At 32.1% G+C, this 27,418-nt stretch overlaps 2 protein-coding genes across 2 annotated transcripts; both read left to right on the top strand.

The window, feature by feature from the left end:
* Positions 1-1,441: 1,441 nt before the first annotated feature.
* On the top strand, positions 1,442-17,311 carry LOC134273944 (glutathione S-transferase 3-like). The gene is made up of 8 exons (XM_062756169.1): positions 1,442-1,638; positions 4,627-4,719; positions 4,990-5,216; positions 5,552-5,698; positions 9,629-9,821; positions 13,683-13,775; positions 14,138-14,364; positions 16,913-17,311. The coding sequence occupies exons 1-8, from the start codon at positions 1,506-1,508 to the stop codon at positions 17,066-17,068; spliced, it is 1,269 nt and encodes a 422-aa protein (XP_062612153.1). The 5' UTR covers positions 1,442-1,505; the 3' UTR covers positions 17,069-17,311.
* A 1,037-nt stretch (positions 17,312-18,348) lies between these two features.
* LOC134273952 (glutathione S-transferase 1-like) lies at positions 18,349-25,504 on the top strand. The gene is made up of 4 exons (XM_062756182.1): positions 18,349-18,556; positions 23,617-23,709; positions 24,471-24,697; positions 25,089-25,504. Exons 1-4 carry the CDS (start codon positions 18,424-18,426, stop codon positions 25,242-25,244), a joined length of 609 nt encoding a protein of 202 aa, XP_062612166.1. The 5' UTR covers positions 18,349-18,423; the 3' UTR covers positions 25,245-25,504.
* The last annotated feature ends 1,914 nt before the right edge of the window (positions 25,505-27,418 follow it).

The raw sequence follows: 27,418 nt of genomic DNA, 5'->3' as shown, positions 1-27,418 counted from the left end.
TTTCAATTGCCGCTAGGGTTCGATGTTACGAACGATAACTCATTGTCGGAACATGTTTAGAGCAGGTCCGAGGCATCTAACTGTATTTAAGCAAGTCAGTTTTTAGCTTTTCCCTTGAGTGTTTCTTCGCTGTTAGTAGAAATCAGTGGTTTTGAAATTTAGCAATTATAATGTTCAATTTTAAAACCATGTAGTTGTAGAGGTAAGTATAATTTTTAATTAAAATATGAAGTGAAATATACCCCGTTCTAAATGTTAACCTGATTAAATTTTATACTCGGTCGTTCTTCTTCGTGCTTAGTAACACAAAAAAGATAATTACTTGTTGCATTTACTTGTTGAAATATATGTATTTATATAGGAAGGGCAAAAATGCACACATAAAACATATTTTCTTCTTCATAATAATCGTCAATTGAAAGAGAGTTAAAATCTTGAATATAGTCCGTTCCCCATTCATTTGATCCCGTTATTTCAGGAAGAGGTAGATGATTCTCCTTCTTTGGTCAACACTTTTTGTGTACAAAACAATGTACGGAACCCTTTTATGTACATAACAATACAAACTGAAGCAGCCTATATGTCTTTCCTATAAAGGATAACTCATAAATCGGCACTAAGTTGGTCAATTTTCACACTGGTAACCTGTCCTTAAAACACATCATACAAGCTCATTATTAACTTTTTAATGATTTAATTAAAGATATGCATAGGTTAAAATCTATTTTGATAATTTCATGTACCTATAAATCTATCTAGGAAATGTATTTTTTTTTATCATATGTGCAACTTGAAAAATTAGTTAAAAGGCCTTTAAATAAGGAGCTATAACACTTTATATGTTGATATGACGATAAAATATAAGTTAAATATACGAAGTTAAAACACAACGAGTGAATAGCCCTTTACGCTTCCGTACATAATAACATCACTTTATGGAATGGAGAGTTAGAAACTATTAACATCATGATTCTTTAACACCATGACTTTTATTATGTAAAGATTGAAGACGAATTCGCTCAGTCACAAAAATTGTCCTGAATTGACTCTCAAATAGATCTTTGTTCTACATCTTCAACTGATAGAATGTGCAGATTCACGATCCATTTTTTTTTTATAAATTTACACTGCAATCGTTGATAAATGTTACATTTTCAAATTTAATAGTAAATAGAATATTTTAATCATTTTTCTTTATTTGGTTACAGAACATACTAAAGTAACTTGAAATAGAAACTTTATTTGGTAAGATATGCGTTACGTTTTCAAATTTAATCGTAAAATTAATATTTTCCCATATTTGGTAATAAAACATAACATGAAGTAGACACTTAATTTGGTAAGATATGATTCATTTAACTTTAAGAAGTAAAAAAAATCGATTATTTTTGTACTACCCTGTAGTAAAAAAAGGTGAAAATTCAGAACGAGGAAAGAAGATAAAATGCAGGACATTTAATTTTGTGCAGATAGAAATAACTAGCTATACGTTACAAACAAGCAAGATGCCTACCTACAAGCTAATGTACTTTGAGGGAAAGGGGCGTGCTGAGGCAATCAGATTGGCCCTAACAGCCGCAGGACAGGAATTCGAGGACAAAAGGTTTACAAGAGAAGAATGGTTAAAAGTCAAACCAAGTAAGTACACTTTTGTCATTAAACAACGCTTATATTTTATTTAATGCATTGTAGTACTTTCAATAAGTCAAACAAATTATCAATATTTTTACTGTATTATTTATTATTGATATGAGTAGAAACTTGGGTATTGAAGATGTAGTGACAGACTTACGAGAAACGTGTTAGATCATTTGGCTTTTTATAAAATGGTCGGCAAATAAAGGTAAATGTACAGAACAGATAAGATTACAAGGTGAAGGATATGGAGATAACGAACAGTATTCAATATCATAAAACAATACAAAATAGGAGCAGAGCAAACACGGACCTCCAAAACATCGGATGTGGGATCAGGTGCCATAGAGGAGTGAACATCCCCTGCTGACCGGTCACACCCGCCCTATGTTCCTTGTCATGATCGGAAAATCATGGGAAAAATCTGTCAATTCAGGTATAAATAATGGACTATCAATAAATACGAGGGGTGTTAGAAAAGTTCGCGGACAAGTTCTGTTGTGAGCGTGCTATTTCCACGAAACCGGTCAAACTTTCCAGATAAAATCTTAACCTATTTTCCAATAAATATACAAAAAATTGGTGCTCTCCGGTGATCATTGAAAAATATACGGGTTTTTTATTTTGATAAATCTTGCTTAACGGAGCATGCTCCATTTTGGCACCTTTACATTACAAAGACTCTTTATTAAAATTAAAGATTGCACAATTGTAGCGCAAAGAGATTTATAATATTTTACTTATCGCTAAAGTATTTATGAAACCTCACTTGGAGAAATTTTGAATTAAATTGGAGGGTATATGACTGTTTTATAGCCATTTATAAATGATCAACACGTAATAACACAAAATCGGAACGTCATTGAGCGTCATCACATGGAGCAATGCACTACGTAAAAATTATGTGTGTAGACAGTAAAATGTCTAAAAAGAGATTAAAATTTTCAAGATGAATTTCCTACACACACAAAGGACAAAAATTTTCAAATGGTTGTGACTTCATATAAATGGAAGGATTAACATTTTGAATGACTAACTCCATCGATACTTCAATACCCTCCTATCGCATGGACGTTGTGCCAATTTGGTTTTGCATAGTTTTTATACCTGATCAATTTACTGCAAAGACGTTTTTAAAGATCTCAAAAATATCCGAATAAATACAATCCGAATTAGTACAAAAGACATTATAGTAGAAAGGTTACATGTCTTGATATAGATATTCAATTTTAAAGTAGAAAAAAGATAAGAAAAATCTGAAGAAAGGAAATATTTATAGAACTGCGACAAAGCCTAACGGATTGGTTGTCACGTCGCCTTACGTCAAGGGATTGCTCCGTGAATCCTATGACTTCATAGTAAAATCGTTGTAAATTTTCAGGAGTTTAGTAAATGGACCTGATTTTTTTACATACTAATAAACAAAATGTAGGAATTTATTCAGACATAGGCCATACTTCACAGTACACAATAAATTTTCTGTAATTCAATGTGTCCGCGAACTTTTCTAACAACCCTCGTATATCATTCGGCTTATTTATTTTGAGACTTACTTTGCGTATCATATGTAAGTTATTTAATTCTCGTCAGTGTTAATTGATATGGCAGTTCCGAAATACATGTACATTTTTAAGGATGAATGCATTATCTTAAGCTGCAATTGCAATTGACCCTGGGATATCCAAAAATATAGACAGTGGTTCTTTATATATTAACATTTAATAGTTAAATAAAATTCCTCCCGTGTCAATTTGATAGCACCTGCAAACTGACGTCAGACATAAAGACAGCTCCACGAGATTAACATGCAAATTAGATCTCCTTACTCCTGACCTTTCACATGGCAAAATTACATTCAGGTTTAATTATAAAAAATTCAACTCTCCTTGCTTTTCACAGTTATCACAGAGAAAACAAATATAGGAGTCCACTTTATTTAACTTTACGCAAAACCCTTTGTGACGTCACGCAGTGAGATATCAAAAACAAATAATATACATTATACATATGTTCACATTTGCTGTGTTTTCTAGTATGTCAACTGTGAAATTGATTTGAATACCATTTTTGTGTATACTCACGCGTAGAAATATACACGGAGAAACGTGCATTAACGTGACGTCACAATGAGGCTGCAGCGACGTTAGTAAAAATGCAACAATATAGGACAGTGAGAAATTCAAATAATATTGAGTATATTTTTGGTGCTTCCAAATATGTAAAATGTAAATACAGTGTATAAGGAATGTTTTTAAGTTTAGTGTGCATTATTGGTGTGTGAATCACACAGACTTGCACGAAGGCATATTTTTCATGAAGCGCGCCAGCGCGCTTCATGAAATATGCCTAGGTGACAAGTCTGTTTGATTCACACACCAATAACTCACACAAAACTTCCTTAAATATCACATGGCTTCAAGGGTGACATACCAGAATATTTATTCCAAGGTGACAGGAAAGTCCTGGAGTGTTATGTCACCCGATGCCGAAGGCTTTCCTGTCACCGAGGGACAAATATTCTGGTATTATAGTCGCCTGAGAATCCATGTGGTATATGTTATATGACATTTTTAATATAAAAAAACCAAAAAAATTCATTTAAAACAGTTAAAATTTACACAAATAATCCAAAAATGCTTTATCGACGTTAAGAATAACGCTCCGTTGTTTACTTTTGCTAAGCAACCTACGTCATAAAATCTCGAACACGAACTAAAATGTGTAACGTAAAACACGTGAACGTGATCGAGAGGGCGACATAACTGCTTCCGTCTGGGGGACATAACTGTTTCCAGCGTGGGTTTATAGCGAAACTTATGACATTTGTGACATAATAGGAAAACTTATCTAAAAATGTTATATTGTGTTATATCCTCAGGAGAAAGGGGTACGGTGTAAACATATGTTAAATATATATTACTTAAAATATTTGAATTACCTAAGTAGATATCATAAGTTTTTATATATCAGATATTTATTCTCTTTCAACAGCTATCCCACAGAAGCAATTGCCATGTCTGCAGGTGGATGGCCGATACATTCCCCAATCTGCTGCCATATTGAGATATGTCGGGAGAGAATTTGGTAGGAATATATTTGAAACCTTCAAGTATGCAAATTTTCCATTTAATAAGCCAGGTGTTATTTTAAAAAAAAGCTGCAAACAAGTAAAATGAAAATTTGCAATGTACGGGACTTTAGTGTTTTATAAGCATGGTCAATGAAATCACAATTCGTGTCTATTAAGCAATTATATAATATATTTCAGATGGAAAATTGATTGACATTGCTTAACGAATAAAGATGTTCCTGAATAATAGAATAGGTTAAGCACTGAAAATATATTCTTTTTAGGTTTATATGGTGAAAATAATGACGAAAGCACGCGAATTGACGTTATTTTTGGGGCTACTGAGGACTTCTTAAAAAACGTCATTAATGTATATTACGAGAAGGACGAAACAAAAAAAGCAGAATTAAAGAAAGATCTTGAAGAAAACAAACTGCCACAATTTCTCGATTTACTGGAAGAAATACTAAAGGAAAATAATGGAGGGGATGGGTTCTTTGTAGGAAATAAAGTAAGTTCCTGGTAAAATATTTTTTTCTTTTGAATTTTCGACATATATGTATATTCTTTCTTGTCCCTCTCTACCAGTCTTTCGGAAGATATGGTTTCAATCTACTTTCTAATTTGCCAATTAAGAATATATTTTATCATTTTGATTACTTTTAGCAGACTCTTTTTGTCTATCAATACGTTTTCATTAGATTGTATCATTGAAGCTATTTTCTTTCTTTTAAATATCGAATAAAGCTTTCATATAAAACGAAACCCTTTCCTCTCAAAAGTTTTGATCATGTAAATTTCAATTTCTTACATACGTCCATCAATAGATTTTATTTTCATTTTCAGATGTCGATTGCCGACCTTTTGATCTTTGACACAGTAGATCAAGTCGGTAGTTTTGTTAAATCTCCACCATCTTTTCCACCCAAGCTTGGGGCTCTAATAGAGAAAGTGAAAAACAATCCGAGAATTAAGGAATACATCTCAAAACAAGCCTAAAAATAAACAGAAGAATGTTAAGTATAATCCAACATTATAGGTCCTTACAGCTAATGAAAGTGTGGATACTTACAGCTACAGAAAGTGTGTTTAGCATGTTTATTGATGGACTAGAAAAGACTTGTATAACCATCAGTTTGAATTTAGCAAGAATCATTATTTAGAAGTATATTAATTACCTTAGACGTATAAGTTTGTTATTCATTAATAGACTGTATATGTAAGTGTAATTCAGTGTGCTACTTAATAAAGATGTGGTTTACTGTCACGATATTTAAAACGTTCTCCATATTAAACTTGATTTTATTTTTTTCATATCTATACTTATTCCTAAACTACATGTATATAAAAACTCCTTTCAAACACAGATGTATAACACTTTTTAAAACCCTCTATCATTACTCTTTACTTCAATACGCTGAACCAAATTTCTAAGAGTTCACCTACAATTTTTTAAGTTTTGAAGAATTAATGCATACAATAAATAATTTATTTAATTCATGGTTAATGATGCATATTTCAATTCGATGTTGCATAAATCTCATGTAAGTATCTCGTCAGAATTTTAAGCCAAGTGTCAAAGAAATGATGTACCCTCAAAATGAAAATTCACACAAAATAATCTTTATGGAGAAAAAACCACCACTCGCTTTACTGAAAGACATCCTTTACTGTTGGATACCATGTACCTCTGAATAGGAAATTGACCCATCTGGTGCCAAACTAACTGCATAGATCTTTCCAATCCGTTTAAATTGTGTGGAGGGGGGGGGGGGCTTTGACATTATTAATAAAAATCCCAAATGTTCAATGGAATTCAGATCCGGTGATTTGACAGTGTTTCATCACACAGTCTTTTGGTCAATATCCTTGGGCGTTCAGCAAGTAAGTGCACCACTTTATGGATGATTCAGATTGCTTGATCTGATACTAGACTGCCAGGAGCACCGATTTCTTATCATTTTCATACGATTGAAATTGTTTTGTTTTCATGTTTTCAAGATTGTTTTAAGAAAATTTAACACAATTTTAACCTGGTATGACGCGAAATTCGGGCTCAGACGAAGATCAAGGTCACTTCCGGTTTGGTTAAATTTTGCCCAAAGCTTTCATATTGTGATATTTTGGCGATGTAAATGACAAACACTCTATAAAAATGTGTTTAAATGGGATTTGATACTGGTTGTTAATTTTTAAAAGTAAGATCGAGGATAATTAAAAACTAAAGTAGAAGTGAGTAAAACGTGGTGAAAGTATGGTCAAGATATCAACATTCCAACGGCTCTCCCTTCTTTCTCAATATTCATTTTGCCAAGTTTTTTCTGTTTTTTAATGAAACCAGTTTTTTTTTTCAATATGATAATGAACACAAAAAGATGCTTATTACACAAAACAAGTGCCACAAAGTACAGATGTATTGTTTTTAACCTTCGTCACGGAAAATTGGTTTTCATCTGTGGTATTTGATTTTCTTTCCAGAATTGTTTAGAAGACTCATTTGTTGAAATAATTTGAAAATATCATACCATTCTATAAAGTAGTTTTTAAATAAATACATTTATTAAAGTCAACACTTAGAAGATTTGTTAAGTGTACATGTATAACAATTAATACAGGAAAAATTCAAGATGTTGTACAACATTGTATTCAATTGTGTCAAAACTACTAGGAAAAACGTGCAACATATATCAACACTTTATTTACCATTCAAAACGGTAAATTTTTGCCGTGACATATCCCTTCTTTTTCAATAAAAATGGAACTCATAAACTTACTAACCTGGTCTTTGGTCATTTGCAAATTTATTTTTTTTATTATTAAATTCTGATTGAACACACAAGTACTCCGAAGTTGATATAAAACAATATTTGAGTTTTGATTGAAATATTTGAATCTGTAAATGATTTTTAAAGAAGAGATCCTCGATAAGCAGTTGAAATTCACAATTGCACTCTGTTATTAATAGACCTGTTTTTTCATTTATTCGAAGCAGAATTCATTCCAAAGCTACTTAAGGTAAAGAATAACGAACAGCATTCAAGTTTAAACGTCTCTACAAATAAAATCAATGGGAAGAATTGGAAACACAAGCCTCTACAAACTTTTCAAATTAAATTATGTGCTTTGAAGGAGAAAGACTCCTGTCAAACTGTCACAGCTGTCGTAACGGGTTGTCATGGTCAGGCTTTTTCATTGAGGGGACACACACATACAGTAAATAAGTTTTCTATAGTTTTCTAAATATTACCCCCACCTACACTTAAGTTTTTTTTCATTTCAATTTCTTTACAATTCTTCCTAGATTGGAGTTGTTTGTAGATAATTTGGGATTGATCATTGTTCCTTAGCTCCACCTTTGCATCAATTATTGTTGAATATATTCTTTACTGATCATCTCGTTTGTCATGTAATCTAGCTTTTAGTTGGTTATTGTTGTTGGTAAAACATCAAAATATTGAAAAGAAGTGGCAGACTCTGTGGTGTCTTTTATATTTTGAATTCACCGGGCTATATCGAGTCGACAAGTGAATGAAATAAACCATTGTTACTTGATAAAATGTCGATATATCTGCATTTCGATTGGAAGGTCAATGTAAGTGTTTTCTTCTATTCCTGTAGAAGTTAATGAATAAATTCTGCTTCATAGAAATATAATAACAGGTCGGCTTAAAAGGAGCAAAATTAATGCCCATCAAACTTCCAATAGTCTGTTAGAAGACATGATGAACACCAGCAGCTTTTGAATCCTTGTATAGAGAATCAGAGTGACCTTTAATCAAGTAATTTTGATAATGACCGATACAAGATGTGAACATATTCGAGTTCCGTTTTCATTCAAGAAACGGTCGTCAAAATGTCTAATATTTTGAATTTGGAATGGTTGCCGGCGAAGATACATAGCGGTTTCCAGTAAATGTGCAACCAAGCCTCTTTCTTTTATCCTCACTAAAATATTAATTGTAGTGAAGGAGAAACCTCAAGAGTACTGTGCAACAATATATTCAAGAATCGGTTTAAATCAGATGTGGATAGTAAAAAATTCCAAGTAATTTTTGGACAATTTGAAATAATAAGATTGTACCAAAATCAACAGCTTAAAAACTTATGACTTTTCAACTTTATATACAAGCATTCCCCACAATAAATTAAAGTTCAGCAATTTTGATATCATCGACAGCTGCTTTTTACAATAAAAATTGAACTCGTAAATTTACTTACTGTCATTGGTCATTTGCAAAATTGTTTCAAAACATTCTGATTATACACACAAGTACTCTGATGTCGACATCAAAAAGATGCTTGATTTTCTGATTGACAATATTTACGCTGTTTTGGGAAACCAGGTCTTCAAACAGTCCTTTTGAATTCTCATGGGTACCAATTGCGTTCCTTTATTAGTAGACTTTTTTTTATAATCATTTTATGAAGCAGAATTTGATATATCGCAAGATCTTATGCGTTGAATTATTTATACATTGAATTGAAAACATTTCGTACTGTGTGACTTCAGAGCTGTAGCATTATGGTTTTACATTTAGATATAATGCAAAAAACGTGCAAAAACGTGCATATCAACGATTTTTGCGCACTTTTTGTGTTGTCATTTAATAATGGTTATTTCCATTCTTGACGTTTTTATACTAATTGTTAGTCCATTATTTATACACTGACTTGACGACGGATTTTTCCGTTTTTCCCAATGATGACAAGTAGCAAACGGCGGGTGTGACCGGTCAGCAGGGGATGCTCACTTCCCCATGGCACCTGATCCCACCTCTGATGTTTTGGAGGTCCATGTTTGCTCTGTTCCTATTTTGTACTGTTTTATTGACTTTTGATTTTATATACTGTTCGTAATCTACATATATTTCAAGTTAATACCCTATATTAGAAAAGGTGCAAAATTCAGAACGATGAAACAATATAAAATGCATGACATATGAGCAGACAGTATTTACTATCTTTACATTACTAAAGAGCAAGATGCCTACCTACAAGCTAATGTACTTCGAGGTTAAGGGGCGAGCTGAGGTAATCAGATTAGCCCTAACAGCCGCAGGACAAGAATTCGAGGACAAGAGGTTTACAAGAGAAGAATGGTTAAAAGTCAAACCAAGTATGTACACTTACGTAATTATACAACGCTTATATTTAATGCATTGCATTATTTACATTAAGTCAAACAAATTATCTTTTAAAGTTTTTAACTGTATTATCTTTTATTGGTATTAGTAGAAACTTGGGTTATGAAGTTGTAGTGACAGATTTAGAGGAATTTTTATAAAATGAAAGGCAAATACATGTACAGGTAAATGAACTGAACAGATGACTGCGAGGTATATCTCCCGGCTTGTTTACTTTGAGATCTTATCTGGGTATCAGGTTTACGTTATTTTAATGTTCGTCAATGTTTATGCATATAGGTAACTTCTCCATAGTTACTTTAAACTCTAATTTTGCAGATACAAGAATCTCCTTTCTTGTAAAACTTAATCCTACACTAATATTAGGCAACACGCGTTCAGTGCCTACTGCATATAATCAATTCCTAGGAACATGTACATTTTTAATGAAGAATGCATTTTCCTAAGCTGATATTGTAAATGACCCTGGGGTATCCAAAAGTTTAGATAGTTTTTTTTATAAGAATGTTGATCCTAAAGTAATGTCACTTTGTCCATATCTTTAATATTTGGTTTCATGTTATAAAATATAATGTACTAAAAGATGCATAAAACTAAATCTAATCAAAATTGGAAATTTTATTCATAATGTTTTTTTTATTTAATTTTATAGACGTTTAAAACATTAAAATATGAGGGGTATCACGCATCAAAACGAAACGTCACGTTTTAAAATGTATATTATTAGTATGAAAAAAAGACACATAATAAAGCATCTTAAAAAAAGCAAGCGTCTAATCTCCCAATATTTTAAAAGACAAAGTTTTACGAAATTTTCTAGTCGTTACTTAAAAATTAAATGACGTCATTGCTTTTAATCATAAACGTTTTAGTTTTAATCATATATTGAAAAAAGGAAATGTCGAACTCAAAAACCGCTGAAACGAGCTGTGTTGCATTTTCGCTAGAAATTGGGGAAATCACAAGTAGAGACAATTACAATGATTAATCAGACACACAGAGGAGAGAATGTAATAAAAAGAGACATGTTTTATAGCAAGGTTCCGTGATTTTTTGCGGCTCATGGGCCATCGAATGATCAGCAGAGGACAGGAAGACCGAAAAAGGGAGGTCGGGTGGAAGCATTTAACGTTGTCTGACGTTTTCAAAAAAGAGAGACGTGTCACGGATGGAGCGATATGAGAAACTTAAAGTTTGTCTTATGGTACTGTTCAACGAACTTTGAAACAGGACTGAATTATATATAAAGTGAGTGTACAATGGGTGCCAATAAAAAAAGATCTTTTAAAAAAGTGAAATATCTGAATGTTTTTGTTATATTTCTTTTAATGAAACAAAGGGGAAGTACGAGGGGTGACCAAAAAGTTCTCAAACTATACTCACCGTCAATGAAAACGCAACACTCTAATTTTAGGATGAAAAATTATATACGGGATATAACTATGTACCAAACAAGTTAGGACATCTTTTACTTTGCCAAATCAGTTATTTAATGGTTGAATGGTTTTCATTTCATTACCGAAAGTTGATATTTTAGCCCTCTTAAAAGATAACATTTAAATAACACACACACCCCCTTCCGACCATTTAATCAAAACATGCTAGTCCGCCATGTACAACATACATGTACGCAGTCCGATTTCTACCATGCATTAGGTTTATCAATGTCTTTTTTCTGAGCGAAATAAATATTCTTGGGCATTTTTAATTGCCTGTTGTTCAGATACTCCGGTCGAATTTTCTCTAACTTGGCGTAGTGTAGTAACTCTTGGACTTCCGGTCAAGTAACTGTTATTTATGCTATTGAAACACATGAGCCTGATGAGTCGTTAAATAGTGTACATTTGCATCTGCAGCTCTTTTTTTCTTTATTTTGAGAATCTCCAGCATAAGCAATGAAAATCAGTCATTTTGAAGAAATATAGGCATCACATCCGGTAAAGAAAGAAGGATTTTTTCCCGGGATTTTAGTACAATACTTATGATAAACAGCTACAAAATCTAGAAAACCCAAAATATTGTTAAAAATTTATTAAAAATGCTAAAATTTGCTTTCTGTTAAGAGGGCTAAAAAGCAACTTCCGGTAGAGGAAAGAAATTCATTCAACCGTTAAATAACTGATTTGGCAAAGTAAAAGATGTCCAAACTTTTTTGGTACATAGTTATAACCCGTATATACTTTTCACCTTAGAATTAGAGTGTTGCGTTTTCATTGACGGTGAGTATATTATAGTATCTCTATATCTACAAAACCACAATTCAGATCAGAATAAAAATTGGTACACACATATACATACACAAGTTCTATAAATAGCATATGCTGAGTAAAGTTTTGCTCCTTGTTTGTGACGTAACAATGCGAAAATTATGTCACTATGTAGGTCACTTGTGACGAAAAATGGTTGTCTCAGTCGAACTCGTTCAACAAACGATTGTACAATTTATTGTTTATCTTAGAAATCCCTTTGCAGTAGCATATAATAATGTGTACACTGTTTATTAAGACAAATGATTTCCTATAAATTCAATCAATGATTGGAATGATCCTTTTAATGAAGGAAGGCAGATGGTTATAAATAATACTTGTCATGTTGCCCAGTGAAAACAAGTTCGAGAAGATATATATTTTAATAAAGCAATTTGTTATCAAAGACCTCCAATTTTCACTTTGAAAAATAGTTGAATATTTGAACATTAATATAATTATCAAATACCTAAAATATTAGTAATAAACTTTAGGTTTTAAACATATTAGATATAATGAGGCACCCGTTTTCTATCCACCTTGAATAAACGTCTCTCCCGAGACAGAACATTTTGAGTTTTAATGGTCGCCATGCTTATTTTTGGAAAGGATATTCTTATCCACCCATACTGTTGCCGAGATTTGTCCATTTCTGACAAATGAACTGTTTTTCTTATGAAAATTAACTCACATGGAAAGAAATAAAACACTCAGAAAAATGTTTCAATTTTTGTGACAGAACGCTACGGAGGGGGTCACCTGACCGCCATTATCACGTGATTCACGCATGGGCAAAAATGTTGATGTTCGGTGGTTGATGTGCAATAAAATTTGAGAGGATTGATTTAAAACATAATCAACATTGAAACCAAATATTGTTTCTTTTATGGAAGTCATTCAATAAGTTAGCGAACTTTTTGATCACCCCTCGTATATATGTCGGCGCATATCCATCATATGACGCTTTTTATGTGCGGCGACTACCATAGTTGCACTTTATATATAAATCGATATTTTCAAAAGTATCAGTCATTTTAATTTGATTTGTTCAGGACTGATTTGTAATTAATACATTTAGCTTCGAGCTTGTATGATATTGTTGATTTACGTCATTCAGCAGCAATTTTATCGAAGTTGTGACAATACTTTTCGATCAACCCTCGTATTAACTTTTAATAGTTGAATGAAATTGAAAATTAAGATTTTGAAGATTTAAATAATACGAGGCCTTCCCTGATAGCACCCGCACACTGACGTCAGCCAAAAGACATCCGGACGAGCTTTTACATGCATATTAGGTTTCCTTAGCTCCTGACCTTTGACAAAGTAAAAATTACATTCAGGTCTAATTATCAAAATTCAACTCTCCTTACTTTTCACTGAGCTATTACAGAGAAAATTTATATAGGAATCCACGGCAGTGGGATATCAAGAAATAATATTTAATGTGTAATATCCACAGGACAAAGGGGTACAGTGTAAACGTATGTTAAATATAAACAGTGCATTAATTCAAATATTTGAAAACCTAATCATAAGTATGTATCATAGATTTTTACATTTTAAATATTTATGCTCTTTAAACAGCTATCCCTCAGAACCAATTACCATGTCTGCAGGTGGATGGCCGAATCATTCCCCAATCTCGGGCTATACTCAGATACGTCGGGAGAGTCTTTGGTAGGTACTGTTACAGTTTGTAACATACAATCAACAGATTTAAAAGTATTCAATACCTTCAAACAATGCAAATAAAAACATGCATTTTTAATATCATATGCCAGATGTTAAAAAAACTGCAAATGGGGAAAATGAAAATTTGTTATGTTTGGGATTTTAGTGTTTTACAATCATGGCCATTAAAATTAAAATTTGTGTCTTTCAAACAATGTACAGTATATTTCAGAAAGGAAATTGATTGACATTGCTTAACTGATTAAGATGGTCGTGCAAAATTTACTTAAAGATATTCATACTTGTTCCTTCATGATTAAAAAACTCAGCTGTTTAAAATTTTGCATTTGAACTAAATTTTTGTTTAGGTTTATATGGTGAAAATATTGACGAAAGCACGCAAATTGATGTTATTATCGGGGCTAATGATGACTTCTTTAAAGTCGTCATGGGTGTATATTACGAGAAAGACGAAACAAAACAAGCAGAATTGAAGAAAGATCTTGAAGAAACCAAACTGCCACAATTTTTCAAGTTAATGGAGGGAATATTGAAGGAAAATAATGGAGGGGATGGGTTCTTTGTAGGAAATAAAGTAAGTGACCTGTTAAATATTTTTATTAAATTTTAGATATATTTCATTGCTTTCCCCTGACATGTGCTGGTGAGCTTGAGATAAAAGATACCACAGAGTTTTACACAATTATTTCATACTTGGATATTTTACTTGAAAAAGACGTTACCGGTAATCTAACTACCTAGCTATATGATAAACGTGATGACTTTCACTTTTCTATAGTCAACTTCCCTTACTTATGCAGCAATATACCTTCATCACCTGCATACGGAGTATATACGAGGGTTGTCCCGTAAAATCGTGGACAAAGCGTTTTTCTCGAAAAGTAATGGGCGCACTAAGCTGAAAATTTCAGTAAATGTTTAATTAACATATTTAAGTGCATCATAATTTTTTGACAAAATATAGGCAAAAATAAAGATTTTATTATGCTTGAATGTGCACGAGGTGTTGTCCTACGGCGCACGGTCAAAAAACCAAGATTTTATTAAAGAATACACAAGTTTGAATTCAAAATAAAAGTTTTAAATACATAAGATTTGTATTAGAATTATCCTAATTCAATTCCACAATCAATTTTGTAGTCTTTGTAAAAATCTTAAGGCATTTGCTTAATTTTTGGCAGTTTCTCGAGCATTCGAAATGGGAAAGTGGTAAACACAACACATGAAAAATGGCGACGTTTTATGACGTTACGGCGCACCGGAGAACGGTTCAGTTTTATTTTGATGTTGTAATGACACCTTTAGAGACTTGAAATGACCATAGAAGAAAAAAGATTATAAAAATATCACCATATCTTAAGTATACAAATAAAAGAGGAGTTTTCTTAGCGAAGTTTTTTTTTGATCGAGTCCCTGGGGAGTACAAAACATACGGACAAACTCCTAATGTAATAACAAAAGACGCTGTCACAGCTAGAAGACCGCCGATATAAGATTTTCTATTAGTTGAATGATGGTGAGAATACTGTCCGTAACTTAATTACTAATAAATCTTCAGAAGATCGCATGAGGGTGTCAATTGGTTCTTCTCTACTGTTTATGGAGACTATAAAGAATGTGTATCAGTGAAATTCCTAAATTTAAGTCGGACTCATCCAACTTCATTTTCAGCAAAGATAAAACGTGACGCTGTTTTAGACACTTTGACGTTATAATCCATGCGCCGTAAGGTGATACAATACATGGCACAAAATCTCATAATTTGTTTATTTATGCATATATTTATCTGAAATTTGCTGTGTATATTACTGGAATATGTACTAAATAATAGTGAAAATTTCAGACCGCAGTGATGTTTATTTTTCACTCTAGACAACTTGTCCACGATTTTACGGGACAACCCTCGTATAATCTCACAAGATTCGATACGCACGCAAGAGCATGCTCTACGTATGAATATTTTCCAAAACGAGGTAAATTATTCACAAACAGATTGATGAAACAAGAATAACAGCAGTTTCGTTTAAAGTCATCATTTCGTAAGTTCTATGGTCGATACAATAACCTTGTCAGCAAATACAATTTATCATTGAGTCAAATGCTGACTAACGTTTTTCCTACCAATTTCAGTCCATTATTTATACACTGAATTGACGACGGATATTTCTGTTATTTCCTGATAATGACAAGGAGCACATGGCGGGTGTGACCGGTCAGCAGGGGATGCTCACTCCTCCATGGCACCTGATCCCTCCTCTGAGGTTTCGGAGGTCCGTGTTTGCTCTGCTCTTATTTTGTATTGTTTTTGGACTTTGATATTGAATACTTTTCGTTATCTTCATTCATTCCCTTTCTGCCAGTACATATGTAGTTCGGAAGATATGGTTTCAACTTACTTTCTAAGATAAGAACAAGGTTCAAATTTAATACAAATTAAGCCCTATATTTTTCTAAAATGGAAGTGATATGAGAAATTAAAATTCATTCTTTCTTTATCATAGGATTTCCATGCAGTAAGAATGCAAACATTGTTTTTTTCACATGACCTCCAATATCCTAATTGTAATGTCATTAACTTGAATGTGCATTTTCTCGTATGTTTTTTTCAAAATGTTGTTGCAGAAGACTTCAATTTCAGTGGAATTTTTCTTTTGGAAAACATACTCTGCCACCATCATCCAAAAAGATTTTGAGATATGTGATTTTTCATACCAGTTTACATAATATATCCAATATTTGACGTGGGCGACGGTGGAAGGCACTATTTTGTAAAAGAAAATAAGCACAGAAATGAGTCAATCTGTTGATTTTCTTCATTAATCTTAGAAATGAACCAAATTCATTACATCAAATTCCAGAACAGTTCTCCTTCATGCCATTTTTTCATATTCATCTGCTCAATTATTGTTAAAAACAATAAATCTTTAGGGCACAATAAAGCTTAAACAATACCTTCTTCTTTGTCCTTTAAAAAATATATCATAGTTTTGATTACTTTGAGTGGACTCTTTTAGTTCATTAAAACTTTCGCTTAAAAAACTTTCTCTATCCGTATTCTTTACTAATCTGTTAAATTTCAATTTATTACATCCATCTATCAATGAATTTTATTTTCATTTTAGATGACGATTGCCGACCTTTTGATCTTTGACACAGCAGATCAAGTCGGTAGTTTTGTTAAACTTCCACCTCTTCCACCCAAGCTCGGAGCTCTGATGGAGAAAGTGAAAAACAATTCGAGAATTAAGGAGTACATCTCAAAACAAACATCAAAATAAACAGGAGAATGTGATGTGCAATCCCCCATTATTGGATACTTACAGCTACAGAAAGTGTGGTTGATGGACATGGGATACACTAGTAAAACCATTAGTTTACATTCAGCAGGAATCATTTTTAGTAGTGTATAATTACCTTAGATGTACAAGTTAGTTATTCATTAATAGACTGTTCATCTATGTGAACCTGATAAGTGTGTTAATTAATAAAGATGTGGTTTGCTGACACCGTATCTAAATTGATATCTTAGTTTTATTTTTAATTTGCATGCGCTTTGAAACAAACTAAAAATATACGCCTTTATCAAACATTAACGGAAATTCAGTGGTTTTTCAAACTCAGTTGTGAAGCTTTAGTTTTGTCAGCTCTTACGAAATATAGATGATATTTTCAACAAGCAACTGAATTTTGATTTTCGTACCTGAATTACTAAACTACATAAAAATCTTTTCAAACAAAGATGTATAAAGGTGCTTAAAAAAACTCATTACCCTCACTAAAATATTATAATTAGTACAGGAAAAACTCCAGAATATTTTTTCAGAAATCTAGTCCTCTACAATCAGTTTGATTTAACAATGGAATATAGATCTGCTGTGGACATTTTTATATTTATTTGGAGAAGAATTGGTAGCACGGGCCTCTACAAACATCAGAGATTGAATCATGTGCCACAAAGGAGTAATCATCCCATGTTAACCCATCATTACCGTCATGATAGGTGTCATGAGCAGAAAAATGAGAATTCAGCAGACAATTTCATGTGTAAATAATGCAATCACGATCATGTTTCCTAGTTAATAAGATTGAACAATTTTCATGTTATAACTACAAGATAATCTACTTAATTTTAAGGAAATTTCAATCAAAATCAATAATTATCGAAATAACCACATTTTGGGGTCACCTTTCAGGATATTATAAAATGACATCCCAAACAGAAAAGGGGAGCCCCGTAGGGGACATGTGTTGCTTATGCAATACCTTCAAAATTCTTCAGAATGGATGAGAATCAGAAGGTTAAAAAATGAGCACAAACACTCTATTTCTTCGATTACTTTAAAATTAAAGTAAAGTGCTTCAAGGAACAAAAAATGTGTTGAGTTGAAGCATGAAGCAAAAAATTAAAAAAAAAAAAACATAACTTTTCTGACAGTCCGTAAACTGTAGCTCATTTTTGTGAATTTGGCGTGCCATAGATATGCTTCATCGAACTCACAATATAAAGAAAAAATAAGTTATAAAGCTATAATTTTTGTACTACCCTGTAGTACAAAAAGGTAAAAATTCAGAACGAGTAATATCAGGGATTTGAGTTGATTGTAATTACTAATTTTATGTTAAAAAGTACATTATGCCTACCTACAAACTGATGTACTTTGAGATTAAGGCGCGTGCTGAGATAATCAGATTGACCCTAACAGCCGCAGGACAAGAATTCGAAGACAAAAGGTTTACAAGAGAAGAATGGTTAAAAGTCAAACCAAGTAAGTGCACTGTCCTATACACCTTTATGAATTTTTTTCTGTACTATTTTTTTGTAATGAGACATGTGTAGGATTGATGTATTGACACACTAACAGGAAAGTACGGAAGCCCTGGAGGGACATTGATTTACCTGTTATGACTTATTCATTATGATTTGTTTGTTGTGACTTAAGGACAGATGATACAAACAAACTTTTGTCAAAGAATTTAAAAATAACAACTCTGGTCATGTTTAAATGGTTAAAAATAATAACTTTCACCGCATAATTTTTAATTTTCTATTCAAATTTGCCCAAAAATGGAATTTCAAGTGAAAAATATATGTTTAGATTAATAAGGATGGTTTCAGAATGGCATACTTTTGAACATCACAGACGGTTTACAATTTCTTAGATTCTAGAAATTTATTATTTGCATCATTTGCAATGAAATTAGCCCCATAAAATATATACCAATCCAGGCATCAATTTTTTGTTTGTATCATCTGTCCTTAATTGTTATGATTTATTAGTTAACTAAGCGTAACACAGCTACGTAGAACGTGCAGCTTGGCTTAAAATGATAATTATCGACAAATTGAGTGAGAACTTCAATAAAATACAAGTTCTGATATAGGTTGTCCAAAAAGTTCGTGGACAAAGACGTTTTTAGTTAAAATACGAGGGTTGTCCCGTAAAATCGTGGACAAGTTGTCTAGTGTGAAAAATAAACATCACTGCGTTCTAAAATTTTCACTATTATCTAGTACATATTTTAGTAATATACACAGCAAATTTCAGATAAATATATGCATAAATAAACAAATTATGAGATTTTACGCAATGTATTGTATCACCTTACGGCGCATGAATTATAACGTCAAAGTGTCTAAAACAGCATCACGTTTTATCTTTGCTGAAAATGAAGTTGGATGAGTCCGAATTAAATTTAGGAATTTCATTGATACACATTCTTTAGTCTCCATTATCAGCCGAAGAACCAATTGGCACCCTCATGCGATCTTCTGAAGATTTATCAGTAAGTTACGGACAATATTCTCACCATCATTCAACTAATAGGAAATCTCATATCGGCGGTCTACTGTGACAGCGTCTTTTGCTATTACATTAGGAGTTTGTCCGTATGTTTTGTACTCCCCAGGGACTCGATCAAAAAAGAATTCGCTAAGAAAACTGCTATTTCATTTGTATACTTAAGATATGGTGACATTTTTATAATCTCTTTTCTTCTATATTCATTTCAAGTCTCTAAAGGTGTCATTACAACATCAAGTTATAACGGAACTGCTCTCCGGTGCGCCGTAACGTCATAAAACGTCGCCATTTTTCGTGTGTTGTGTTTACCACTTTCCCATTTCGAATGCTCAAGAAACTGCCAAAAATTAACCAAATGCCTTGAAATTTTTACAAAGACTAAAAAATTGATTTTTGAATTGAATTAAGATAATTTTAATCCAATCTTATGTATTTAAAACTTTTATTTTGAATTCAAACTTGTGTATTCTTTAATAAAACCTTAGTTTTTTGTCCGTGCGCCGTAGGACAATGCCCCGTGCACATTCAAGCATAATAAAATCTTTATTTTTGCCTATATTTTATCAAAAAAATTATCATGCACTTAAATATGATAAATAAACATTTACTGAAATTTTCAGCTTAGTGCGCCCATTACTTTTCGAGAAAAACGTTTTGTCCACGATTTTACGGGACAACCCTCGTAAATGGTTCTATATACATTTTTTTGTATATCAAAATATTTCTTATGAAAAACCAAGTCAGATAGATGTCACAAGTCAAAGCGTAGTAAAAATTATATGTAACACAAATAAAAAGGCTATTATCATTTTCTGATATCTAAAGTATCGGTTACAATATAGATATTGAAAATACTAAACAAAAACTTTAACAAATATGTGTTAAATACTCGACAGAAAACAGCGACGTTGCCCGTCCGAAGGGACCAGGGCCAATCACAAAATTATGTTTAATACGGTTGAAACGACGTCAGAGACAAAATATTTGTTCAAACAACTCCAACTTATTAGAATATATTTTGCTGAATGATTTGAGATTGGTATACACTGTATACGAATTTTCAATGGTGCGTACAAATTCGAAGACACTACAAGGATTAGAAAACACGTTATATTTAATGAAAATTAATATTTCTATTCATGACGTTGTTATAAATCTAGTGAAACATCAGAATGAATTGTTCAGCTTTGTATACTAATTGTTTACATTGTTGACGCTCGTAAATTATTGTGTATTGTTATGAATTTTAATAATTAAATGAATTATAATCTACATTTATTGTTATTATTGCTAGTACTTTGCAGTGTGTCATAATAAAGAAAATGTAGTGTGTGTCCATAAAATCCAAATGTTTGACGTTATAATGAAATTGCCTTAACGTCAAGACTAGTCCGTGCGCTAATATACACCATTTCAAAGAGTTTGATAAAGCCAATATCAAACCACACAATTATAGATGTTCTCTTTATCTCATACGACTTTTGTTTTAACAGAACTTTGAGACTTCCCCTGTAAAACTACAGGAATGATTTTTATAAAAATTGATGACGTAGACCTTGATGACTTAGCGCCATTGATGTTATCATGCCTCGAGAGAAATTAGGTCGTCTTCAAAATTTAGAAGTTTTGCCATCTGCGTCTTCAAAAACTTTATGAAACATTTGCTGGAGCTGTACATGAAGCGAACTTCTGACTAAAAGTTGTAAGCACCGATGGATAATGAAAGAAAAGGGTACAGTTTGAGCTTTATTGTGCCCTAAAAATTTAATGTTCTTAAAAAGTTGTGAAATTGGCTTTAACAATAGTTGAGAAGATGAATATGATAAATCATTAAAGAATATGGCATAAAGGAAGGCCTTTCCGGAAATATGACGTCATTAATTTGGTACATTTCTACGTTTTATGCAGAAAAGCCCCAAAATGACTTATTTCTCTGCTTATTTTCCTTTAGAAAATAGTGTCTGCCACCGTCGCCCGCTTTAATTTTTGGATATATTATGTAAAATACTATGAAAAATTACATATCTCACAATCTTTCTGGGCGACGGTGGCAGAGTATGTTTTCTGAAAGAAAATTCCACTGAAAATTGATGTCTTCTGCAACTTTTTAAGAAAATACGGGAAAACGCACAAGTTAATGACGTCACAATTAGCATTTAGGAGGTCATATGAGAAAAACTGTTTGTGTATTCTTACTGCAGGGAATTCCTATGATTCAGAAAGAACAAATTTTTATTTTTTCTATCACTTTTATATTTTAGAAAAATATAGGGCTTAATATGTATTGAAACTGTACCTTCTTCTTAAATATTTTGTACTGTACTAGTACAACAAGTGCTATAGAAAAGGCTTCTTGTAGATTCATTGTTGGTCCACGGTAAGTTATACCCACATTACTAGGTAGGTGTAAGTAGTATGACATAATATATCATTGTTGAAGATGTTAAGGGAATCTTATAACAACAACTTAACTGCTAGGCTTTACTTTCTTCGAATACGGTTTGATTAACATCCGTCTTCAAGCAGCCAGAACAGCTTCTGTACCTTGATAAAATAAGATATTTCTTTGACATACCGGTATATTAAAGGATTTTTACAAATACACGTTTCAATCAAATAAAATCATGAGGCGGGGGATCGTGTCAAAATTTGAAGTGCTATCAATAAAGCATCTACCCGTGGATAAAGCATAGGTATGACACGCCAAATTCACAAAAATGAGCTAAAACATTATGGCACGCCAAATTCACAAAAATGAGATAAACCTAGTTTCACATTTGATAAACTAGGTTTATCAACTGCAAACTATAGTTTACAAACCGTAAACTATAGTTAACGATTCGTTAAGTATAGTTTTCATCTGTAAAACTATATTTAACGGTTGTTAACTATAGTTTACGAATGATAATCTAAGTTTATCTGTCTGTAATAAGCGTTAACAATAGATTTTGTTGATAAACATAGATTCACGTTTGTAAACTATAGTTTACATTCGTAAACTATAGTTAAGAATTGTTAATCATAGTTTCACAAATCGTGAAACTATATTTATCAGATCGTTAACTATAGTTAACGGTTTGTAAACTATAGTTTACAAATTGTGAAACTGTATTTATCAGATAATATATGTTTTGCAATTGCAAATGATTGTTTTCAGTGTTAAGTATAGTTTAAGGTTGTGAAACATAGATTATCGCGTTAACTATGGTTTACGGATGTAAAATATAGATTAACGTTGTTAACTATAGTTTACAGTCCGTAAACTATAGTTTACAACCGATAAACCTAGTTTATCGACTGTGAAACTATGTTTAGCTCATTTTTGTGAATTTGGCGTGCCATAAAACATAGTTTCACCGTTGATAAACTAGGTTTATCGACTGTAAACTATAGTTTACAAACCGTGAACTATAGTTAACAATTTGTTAACTAAAGTTTCATCTGTAAACTATGTTTAACGGTGGTTAACTGTAGGTTACGAATGTAAATCAAAGTTTATATGTCTGTAATGAAGCGTTAACAATAGATTTTGTTGATATATAAACATGATAAACTATTATTTACAATCGTAAACTATACTGAAGAGTTGTTTATCATAGTTTCACAAATCGTGAAACTATATTGATCAGATTGTTAACTATAGTAAAGAGTTGTAAACCATAGTTTACGAATAGTGAAACTGTATTTATCGCGTTACAAATGTAACTATGGTTTACAGATGTAAAATATGATGTTAATTATAGCTTACCGTCCGTAAACTATAATTCATAACGGATAAACCTAGTTTATCGACTCTGAAACTCTGTTTAGCTCATTTTTGTGAATTTGGCTTGCCATACATAGGTTTATCCAACATGCTGTATCATCCCCATGTATGATATAAAAAAAATATCCATTGTTTTATATATACATAGGATAAAGAAGTACATGTTAACACGGGTTAAACATACTACTTCAAATATTTTGAATAGCTTAACTATCATATTTTTTTTTTTACATTTTAAATATTTATGCTCTTTCAACAGCTATCCCACAGAACCAATTACCATGTCTGCAGGTGGATGACCGAATTATTCCACAATCTGGTGCCATTTTGAGATACATCGGGAGGGCCTTTGGTAGGAATTTTTTTCCATCTTGTAAACACTTTCAATAGTATAAACTTATCCATTTGGTGTGAGTGGGATAGCTCTTTTATCAAACTCGCGACAGGGAACTGTTCCCCGAGGGCTTGTCCGAGGGGAATAGTTCCTGTCAAGGGTTTGATAAAAGAGCTATCCCACTCACAACCGGTGGATAAGCGTTTTACTATACTGATGTATAATATAATTTCTGAGGTTTGAAATTTTTTTTTTGGAGTAAGCTAATTCTGAAAAAAATAATCTGAAATCCTGATGACGTCACAAGGCTAATGAAGTCATTATGCCATCATCAATTTAAAGATTTATCGCTCGAAATCAAAATTTGGTGGCAACAATTGCATGAAAATTTTCCAAGGGTGGGTAGCAAAAACTATACCCCGGGGTATAGCTTTGCTATGCGTGGACTATAAAGGATAGTTATATTCACCTTCTGAACTTTATATAGGAAACATTTTAACAGGAGTATAATAATGTTCGATGTTATTGGAAACTGCATAAAATAGTTAACTTGTAATGTACTGAATTTAGTGAAATATAACCATGGTCATTAAAATCACAGTTTGTTTCTTTTAATCAATATATTCAGAAAACTGATTGACATTATTTCTTAAGATGTTTTTGAATAAATGATAATGTCATACATTAAGATATATTCAACAAATTTTATACTTGCTCCTTCATAATTTAGCAACACAGCTGTTAGCATTTTTTGCACTTGAAACTACTTTTCTGTTTAGGTTTATATGGTGAAAATAATGACGAAAGTACGCAAATTGACGTCATTCTCGGGGCTAATGATGACTTCTTAAAATACGTCATTACTGCTTGGTACGAGAAAGACGAAACAAAACAAGCAGAATTAAAGAAAGATCTTGAAGAAAACAAACTGCCACAATTTTTCAATTTAATGGAGGGAATTCTGATGGAAAATAATGGAGGGGATGCGTTCTTTGTAGGAAATAAAGTAAGTACCTGGTAAATTATGTTTGACTGCATTTTAATCATATTTTACAGCTGGCACCTCCCTATTAGTATCTCGGAAGATATAGTTTCAATTCACTATTTAATCTGCTATTTTCAAAGTATATATATTATCATTTTGATAACTTTGAGTAGACTCTTTTTGTTCATTAATAAGTAAAATTAGATGTCATCACTGACACTTGCATTCTATCTGATTAATTTATTGAATCTATATCAGCTTTCTAATTGAGTTGCTGTTTTCTTTTTTTAGATACCGAATAAAACGTTCATATAAAAAAACCTTCTCTATCTATATTTTTGATTTTATAAATTTCAATTTCGTACATGCATTTATGTGCAATGAATTTTTTTGAATGTTATTTTCATTTCAGATGTCGATTGCAGACCTTCTGCTCTTTGACACAACAGATCAAGTCGGTGATTTTGTTAAACTTCCGCCTATTCCGCCCAAGCTTGGGACTCTGATAGAGAAAGTGAAAAACAATCCGAGAATTAAGGAGTACATCTCAAAACAAGCCTCAAAATAAACAGGAGAATCTGAGCGTACCGGTAATCCCTCATTATAGGTGCTTATAACAGCTACTGAAATGTTGTTCAACATGTTTGATGGACATGGGAAAGACTAGTAAAATAATCAATTCAAATTAAGCAGGAATCATTATTGAGTGGTGTAATTATTAACTGAAACGTGTAAGTTTGTTATTCATCTATAGGCTGTATCTCATCTCTGCGTGTAATTCAGTATGCTACTTGATAAAGATGTGTTTTGCTGTCACATTATTTAAAACGATCTCCCTGTTTCATTTACATGTGTTATGAATAAAAAGAACCGAGAGAGACTACAAAACTTGTGGAATATTATTTTTATATAGCTTTATCAAATACATGTATACATGTATACATGTATATAGAAATCCAATCGTCTTTAAATCTTAATGATAACATTTCTAGTTTGTCAGCTCTAACGAAAGAAAACTGATATTCTCAACAGTCAAACTTAATTTCAACTTTTCATATCTATACATATTCCTAAAATACATAAAAATTCTTTTTACAAAGATGTATAGTATTTGCTTTAAATTTTTAAAAAATCAATCATTATTTTTCATTTAAATACATGTTTTACAATTAATCCAGGAAATATTCAAGAATAATGTTCAACATTGTATCCAATTGTAACAAACCTACTGACAAAAAACGTACAACATATCAACACCTTATTTACCATTCTAAACGGTAAAGAACTTTCTTCGGTAATAACGAATATTTGCCCCCCAAATCAAACTTTGACGGAGAAATACTTAATTATCTTCTTATACAGGGGGATATATACCGACTTCAAAGCACTGAATATTTTTATAAGCAATGACGTCATATGTTTGAAATGACGTCACAAACATGACGCAAATTTTAAATTTCCATGATTTTTACAGAAAAATGTATATATTACGTTATTTTGTATCAAATTGTCAGGCTCAATATTTTGATATAATGTGTAGAATATCAAAAAACGTACAAAACTTGTTAACACCTTATTTACCATTCTTTCAAAAAAATGATGTGAAATTTTGGACTAGTTTGTGACGTCATAAAAACAAAAATTGTCAATAAACTACTTTGAAACTATTATGTTCTGTTAATTTATATTTCTCATATGGAATTCTTTTCAAATTTTTCAAAATGTGACTTTTTGGGGGGCAAAGATATGCAATATACCGCATATAGTTCTTTTGACGTCACATATTACTGCTATTTTAATACATATGGAACTTGTAAATTTACTAACCTGGTCTTTGCTCATTTGCAATTTTTTTTTATTATGATTAAACACATAAGTACTCCAAAATTGATGTTAAACGATATTCGATTTTTGATTTAAATATTTAATCACTGAGTAATTTTTAGAGAAGAAGGCCTCCATAAGCAGTTGAGCTTATGAGTAATAAATAGACCTATTTTACATTTATATGAAGCAAACTTTATTCAAAAACTAATAAACGGAAAGAATTACGAACATAGATTAAGCTTAAACGTCTATAAAAATACTTACTGGAAGAAAAGGAATTCCGCCTCTAAAAACATCTTGAATTTGATCATGTGTCACGAAGGAGTAAGCATTCTCTGTCAACCTGTCACAACCATCAAAAAGGGTTGTTATTGTCATACGTTTGTATTGAGGGCGCACAAACATACAGGAGCTTTCTATTGCTTTCTATAGTTTCTATAAATCACCCCCTATACCCCACGTTCCTACGACCATAGAGAAATGAGAAATAATAAGTATGAAAACATCAACCCTGCCTGGACGATGAAACGTATGGAGATAACGAACAGAATTCAAGATCAAAAGTTCATAAACAAACAATACAAAATAGGAGCATGAAGAGCAAACACGGACCTCCAAAACATCAGCGAGGGGAACAGGTGAGCTTCCCCTGTCGACCAGTCACATCCGCCGTGTGCTCCTTATGATTAGGAAATAACGGGAAAATCCGTCGTCAATTCAGTGTATAAATAATGGACTAACGATCAAGATTGCAATGAGATTCGGAACCCATTGTGGCCGGTGACATTTCGTTTTGCTTCGGACTTGGATGACGCTCTATCACTAGGGTAAAGTGTAAGTTGTATTCCTTTAATATTTCCTTCATTACATGTAATCTAATTTTTTTTTAAAAAATTGGAAGGAAACTTGGTAAAT

This window comes from Saccostrea cucullata, unplaced genomic scaffold (assembly GCF_032062105.1).
Source record: "Saccostrea cucullata isolate Sc308-1 unplaced genomic scaffold, CSIRO_AGI_Scuc_v1 ctg1276, whole genome shotgun sequence".
Lineage (NCBI taxonomy): Eukaryota > Metazoa > Mollusca > Bivalvia > Ostreida > Ostreidae > Saccostrea > Saccostrea cuccullata.
Note: the sequence above shows the minus strand (reverse complement) of the source record. Positions and strands in the feature narration are given on the sequence as shown.